At 34.1% G+C, this 6,706-nt stretch overlaps 1 protein-coding gene and 1 non-coding gene across 2 annotated transcripts; both read right to left on the bottom strand.

Moving 5' to 3' along the window:
• Positions 1-408: 408 nt before the first annotated feature.
• On the bottom strand, positions 409-1,579 carry LOC115453266 (facilitated trehalose transporter Tret1-like). Its single transcript, XM_037447255.1, has 2 exons — positions 1,318-1,579; positions 409-732 (listed from the first exon to the last, which is right to left on the bottom strand). The coding sequence occupies exons 1-2, from the start codon at positions 1,498-1,500 to the stop codon at positions 457-459; spliced, it is 459 nt and encodes a 152-aa protein (XP_037303152.1). The 5' UTR covers positions 1,501-1,579; the 3' UTR covers positions 409-456.
• Positions 1,580-5,237: 3,658 nt separating this feature from the next.
• On the bottom strand, positions 5,238-5,310 carry Trnav-aac. The gene has a single exon. It is a non-coding gene; the product is annotated as a tRNA-Val (tRNA).
• Positions 5,311-6,706: the final 1,396 nt, after the last annotated feature.

The following is a 6,706-nucleotide window of genomic DNA, read 5'->3' as shown; positions in this document are numbered from 1 at the left end:
ACAAATAACAAATAGTACTTTATAGATTTAAGATTATACAAATACTATTTATTCAAGATAAATATTAATGTATCAATTTATAGGAAGTGTTTTTTAAGCTAGATAAATCTATTTTATCATATATTCTATCGCTGATAGACACTATGATTTTTTAATGTTACATCCGTGAATGATTGATTAGTTTTCGAAACAATATTTCTATGGAGATTACGCTGACTTCCTAGGTTTTAACGGGTATTTGATTTTGATTGATACGTTGCGAATAGTCATTATATGATCCTACACTTATTACATAAAAATGTTCAATATAATTCTCATATCGCAAATTAAAATACAATTAAAATATCTGATTTTACTCGAGGTAGATTTTACTGTTAATCGACTTTTTCTTCTATATCTTTCTAAGGAAAAATAAAAATGTCTAAAACTATCCATTTAAAAATAGAGCTTAGTATCTCAAATATAATTAGATATTAATCTTCTTCGCGAAAGTATCTTAAAGGTATTATGAAGCCTCGAGCAATAATTAATATTTACCTGAAAACTAAACAGCTCCGAAGTGATGACGTATGGCACTGGTTGAAACCCTGCAGCATCAGCGAAGATGCACAAACACATCGCCAGCACCGGCACCCAGCCTGGCAGCCATATTGCGAGGGATGTGATGTAGAACCAAGCCCCCAGAGCCAGCATCGAGAGACCAGTCGCTAAGGAGGTTGACGCAAGCAACCACTGGAAAAAAGATATTATGTTTGTGAATTAGAGTTGATTACGAATCAAGTTTTTCGAACCGACCGGTATAATTATGTCTGTTGAGTTGTTCATTATTAAATCTAGTTATGATGTAGTATTAATACTAGATTTATGAAGTTTATTTCATCCACGAAGGCGTCCTCGCCACATTTTTGGTGAGGGTGTTGTGGGATATCGTAGGGTAAGGGAGCTGATCCAAGTCTCAACCTCGACCCTGTCTATCGTAGTGTGCGTGTGCTCATCTGTTCACACTGTAAGCGATTAAGGAAAGTAGTGGCGCCTCTTTTATGAAATGATCTATACCTAGTTTCATTTCTCGGAATTAGATCAAATGGCACCGTACAGTATTACACGTAGCTTTATAATTTAAATTTCTACGTCTTATTGCTATAAATGGGTACGCTCACTATCAGTTAATTATGCTTCTCTCTTCATTCAACCAGTTAGTTTTTCTTTTGCACACATGTACTGCAATCTGAACCCACAGTATCGACTGACGAGAGATCATTATCCCTCGTCACAATCATGTCTGTTTGAATTGATTATATCTAGCTAAAACCTCACCTTCCTTCCAGTCTTCTCGACGATACAACTGGCCACAATAGACCCTAAGAGTTGTATAGCTCCCACCACAATCGTCTGTTTGTTAGCGCTGAGTTTCAGGTTGATGGACTGTGAGGCCTGCTCGAAGATTGAGCTCGCGTACATCAGCACCACGAGGTAGCCGCACGTCTCTTGGGACAGCATCACGTTTACTGCTATGCGGAATGCTTTGAAGGTTGATTTGTCTTGCACTGAAAGGGAAAAGCAGTATTAAGTACCTGTTGGACATTTTTCGATGAGGAGTTTTTAGTACAAGGAAAGAAACCCTTCCATGGTCTACTGGTAGTATATAAGGATCACGATTTGGGAAATTCGGTGGTCGATTTCCAAGTTGAACATTTTTTATGTATTCTGAGAGTTTGCTCAATATTGTATCCGTAATTTCGTGGGACAGCCGGCTTGTGTAAACTACGCTAACGTCTTCTCAATGCCAAAAAAGGTGTTGGAATAGAATAAAGGACAGTTAGATGAAGATTTTTTATTGTCACGCACTTAACATTACATATATACATATGTATATGAAGATGAGACCAAACCGGTTGCTTAATGAACGCTACGCCTGCCTATAAACAATAGCAACTTTACCCAAAAGCAGAACGTCAAATAACTGCTTGGCACTGGATTAAAAAGTCTCATTTTACACAGCCACTTTCCAGTTGTTACTAACTAGCAAATACCTATTCTACTTAAAATATCAACAATAGCTAATAGGTTAACTAGAGGGTATCAACTGTTAGAACTTATTTACTTGAGCATGTGGAATCTTGAGGCCTAGTGCGGATCCAATGTTTGTCGCCGTTTTATTTTACGCATTTTGCCGCCAAACAAGGGGGGAGTGACCCTTCCCCCTTCTGCCAAGCCACGCTTTTCCACTGGCATGTATGTAATATCTATTTCAAGAATTTACCATCTCATTTTCCTATTTTCTTCAAAAATGGAAATAATTGTTTTACTACTAGCTGACTTGACAGACTTTTCATGTCTTAGCTTATAAAAAAATATTAAAAATCATTAACGATTTTTTTTTACGTTTACCGTTTTTTAATGTTTGATAGTAAACAGTAACTAAATAACGAAATGTTAAGTGAATATCGATGTTTATTCAGATACAATAGTTTACTTAGGAGTCATCGACTTAAGTCTTCGAAAAGTAAAGTGAATGTTGTTACCCCAGTCCGACCAAAAGTCTGAAGATTGTTCTACGCCTTTGTTTATATGTTGTTACATTGCCAGAGCCACCGGATTTTTTATTACCAATTCGCCATAACGAGGGTAAATTAACATATCACATGTTTTAGCAGACTTGTCATGTCTTAGCTATGAATATTTAATTCTAATTGGTATAATTAATCAATTGATATATCTGTGTTAAACCGTATTTGCAGCGCGCATTCTGTTAATCGCTGACAATTATTTTAAACAACTGACAGTTATGTAAAACTAATATTTTGTTAAGCTTTCTTAATTTTTGTTAATGTTTCACTTAACTTCCTAATTTTTTTCTATCATAAGAACCTTCTCCTGACAATAAGTAAGACAATAAAAAGAATTACCGAAATTGTTCCATCCGTTGACGTGTGATGCAATAACCAAGGGAAATAGATATATTTTTATATATACAGATAATTAGTAATTTTATGCCACATTAAATCTTAATAATCTCGACGGCCATAGATATACAAACGAGATAATTTATTTGTGCGTCATGCTGTCATACAATTGTGACCTTTTCGTGTCGGTGTTGGGATTTACGCTGTTGAGAATTCTTAGAACTAATCGAACGAATTACGAAATAATGTATTGAGGATATTAATAAAATTCGTTTTAAAACACACACGCTCACGGCTTGAGCGCTGAATGGATAGACAGGGATGCAACTGGTGCATTTCATTCCATGATGTGATAGGGGGCGAGCCTCTCATCATTTAGGGTACAAATTCCTAACTCTGAGCAAAAACTGAGTAGAAAAACCAATATCACTGACCGACGCAGGAACTCGACTCAACTTCTTAAATCCTTCCGATAAGACGCGAGTGGATGTCCGCTAATAATTAATTATTTAAGATCATTGAGTTTGAAGTGATTTGCCTCTTTAACATCTGACGCATTTTATGTAAACTTCCTTTCATCTTTTATGTCCAGACAACAGCGCCATCTATCGGATTCACAATTGTCCTATGATTCAAGCTGGAAGTAATTAAACTCTCCTAAAACTTTTATTGAAATTGGTTAGGTAATTTCGGAGATTAGCGTGTGCGAAAAAATATTTTCATACACAAATATCAATCAAATTGCCAACTTTTTCCGTTTTTACCCGTTGATTTTTCAAAATTATTTCGAGACAACAACTATTCCTAATAATTAGGAACACAACAAAAAAGGAATCAGGCAAGCCGGTTGAATAGTTCTTAAGTGATGCTCTTACATACACGTGGCAACTGCTTTTTATTTATATAGAAACTACCATTGTGATACCGGCTTGACCTGTGCGTAGTACGTACCCTCATAGATAACAGGGGTCAACTTAAAATAGATATTTTGGAGTGCCAACCCAAAGGTTAGTTTACAATTAAAAATTTAAACAACATTGCGTAAATTAGATAATGATTGAAGAGACTCGTGACGTCATAATTCGTAGACTATACAAAGTATAATGTATGCCCTTCGCCATAATGTTATAAGTAAAGAACTGAACATTTTTCTGGAAATCTTACATGGGTCAATATATTATTTTATTTTTTTCAAAATAGGAACTTACTATAAATGTCCTACAAAACTATACAAATAGTTTGTAGAAGTCTCACTAATGCAGATTGTTCTATAATTTACAAATAAGTACGTGGTATTTTAGCAAGTTCTATAGGAAATATATCATAATTTTGAAGATTTGTTACAATTAATCTGCAGTTTAAAGTATTAGTCCTTAAAAGTTTTCCTCTATGAATTGAACAATACAGCAAGAGATTTTTTGTTTGTTTTTTCGAGTGATACCCGACTACGTGACATTCTTGTGCAAAACCATCATAAATATTAGAAAAAAATATAAAACTAGTCACATTGACGTCAGTACCGGGCCATACATATATAAGGTATTCATTTGCGTCCACAAACTTTATTACTATATTTAATTAAATTGTATTTTTTTCTATATTAAAAAATACTTTATTCATCACGTAGGCAAACGTAGTTGCGCTCGTAAGTCAAGGTACATGCGAACATCTAATTATTACTCCAATTATATCACTACAGACATTTTGTATTTGAGATAACTACAATAAAAAAAATAAACAACATTTAGGTATAAACGATATTTTTATCTATTTTATAATTTTAAATTTAGGACTTTATTAACAGTGCGTACGATGTAAGAATTAGTTCACAGCTGTGGCAATTAAGATCGGAACATCTGGGCCTGCCATAGATCCATGTTATCATTATGAAAACGATATACTATAGAGTGGAAGTTCGCTTGGCAATAGTGATGACTGTAACCAATCAATGGGTGAATATTAATATTTTATACATTTATTGAATAAGAATATTTGCTTTGCCAATATTCGACCTTAGCATATATCTCTAGATAATACTTATCAACTCTTTTATAATCTCATAATGTAAACATGTCAATACAAACTACGGCTAATTTTACGGGTCCGATAAAAAAAAACACTTTGTAGTAATAAAATAATATTTCTAGTGGAAATAAGTTCTTAAAACGTTGTCAGCCAGAGTACAAAACCGATTTAATAGAATGACTGAATGCCGGAAAAAAAACAATCTATCTTTTTTTATCGTTTCCTCTATAGGTTAGCAAGTGACTGGCAAATACAAAAATATCAAAGACGTAATAATTGAATTAAAAAAAAAAATGCAAACGGACGTGTTTCCGCCCGGGATCGAACCGGGGGCCTTCTGCGTGTTAGGCAGATGTGATAACCGCTACACCACGGAAACTACATGCATGGGTGTTGAAATAACAGTACAAATTTGTTGCCAAGCGAATATGTTAAACCAATTAAATTGATTATAATTGATCTGTTTCGCAATACTTATATGTTTACTAAGCGACAAATTGACGAGCATCGCGTACCGTATGATAATAACCAAAATAGAATAGGTATCGAAAATATTAACTGACACAATGATTGTGAGTTATAGTAGGTCATGAAACGGATCATAATATTATGTCAAAGTTGCCAAACATATTTGGGAACAAGCAGCTATATATCAAACAATTAACCGTTACTCTTAATAAGTTCATAATTACGATCCACTGTATGCCCCTTCATCAGCAATGTCACAATACTTTGAAATAATGAAGTGAACTTTGATCTAAAAATAATCGTTGTATCCATTTGTAATTTAAAAAGAAACATAAAAAAAACTAATCCTAACTTCTAATTTAGATACTCGCCGAGTACCCACGAATAGTTACGAACACGAGTGTGTAAGCAACGTATTCGGGTGTATTCGTTCCTCGTTCGGGTGTATTCGTGTAAAAATAACTCGTTAGAATTTATAATGATTTCTCATGTTTACGCTAATTTAGGCATTGAAATAAAACTATTTTTTTACGTGACTATTGTCATAGTCACAGAGAGGACCAAGAAGGTTGCAAAGTTTTCGAAACATCGGTAGAAAATTATAACATTAAAAACCGCCATTAAAACCAAAAAAAAAAAATATATTTATTTCGTTACAATTAATCAAAATAGAAATAAAGGAAATGCCAGTAATATAAACTAAGACATCACGTAAGTTTCGACTGATTCTAATGCGTAATCAGGTCAAGCTTGCAAAAAGGTCACTGTCTGATAAGAAATGTATACTGACATTCACCTACATCATTATCATTTGCAAGGGCTGATTAACATAATTTGACGTAAAAGCAGAAGTTTCTAAGAACATCCCATTTGAAAGAAGCATAAAAATTTAAAATCAGAATTTATCATAACTCATATTGGTGGCAGGTATCTCATATGTGAGAGTCCGCCTGGGTAGGTACCACCGCAATGTCTATTTCTGCCGGCAATCAGCAGTGTGTAGTCACTGTTTTTCCGGTTTGAAGAACATTGTAGCCAGTGTAACTACTGGACATAATAAGACTTAACATCTTATGTCTTAGGATGGCGAGCGCAGTAGAATACAAAACAATACTATGTAATTCAAGGTGTTGGATGGTGTTTCTACTGTTTAAAGGTGGTCGTATCAAACTGCAAGCTCGTCTCGACATTCAAAGCAATAAAAAAAGAGTCTATTAAAGTCTATATTAGTTACAAATATTGTTATTTCTTATAGGCCGAAATATCCATGCATATTAATTATTTTTACGTTTTTCTTTCAACTGCGA

The sequence above is a fragment of the Manduca sexta genome, unplaced genomic scaffold (genome assembly GCF_014839805.1).
Source record: "Manduca sexta isolate Smith_Timp_Sample1 unplaced genomic scaffold, JHU_Msex_v1.0 HiC_scaffold_793, whole genome shotgun sequence".
Taxonomy (NCBI): Eukaryota; Metazoa; Arthropoda; class Insecta; order Lepidoptera; family Sphingidae; genus Manduca; species Manduca sexta.
This window is presented reverse-complemented; position numbering and strand designations above follow the sequence as displayed.

Excerpts from the sequence above, each read along its gene's own strand:
- LOC115453266 (XM_037447255.1), bottom strand. The coding sequence starts at position 1,500 with ATGCTGTCCCAAGAGACGTGCGGCTACCTCGTGGTGCTGATGTACGCG. Across the intron at positions 733-1,317 it reads TCGAGAAGACTGGAAGGAAG|TGGTTGCTTGCGTCAACCTC; the intron begins GTGAGGTTTTAG and ends TCTTTTTTCCAG.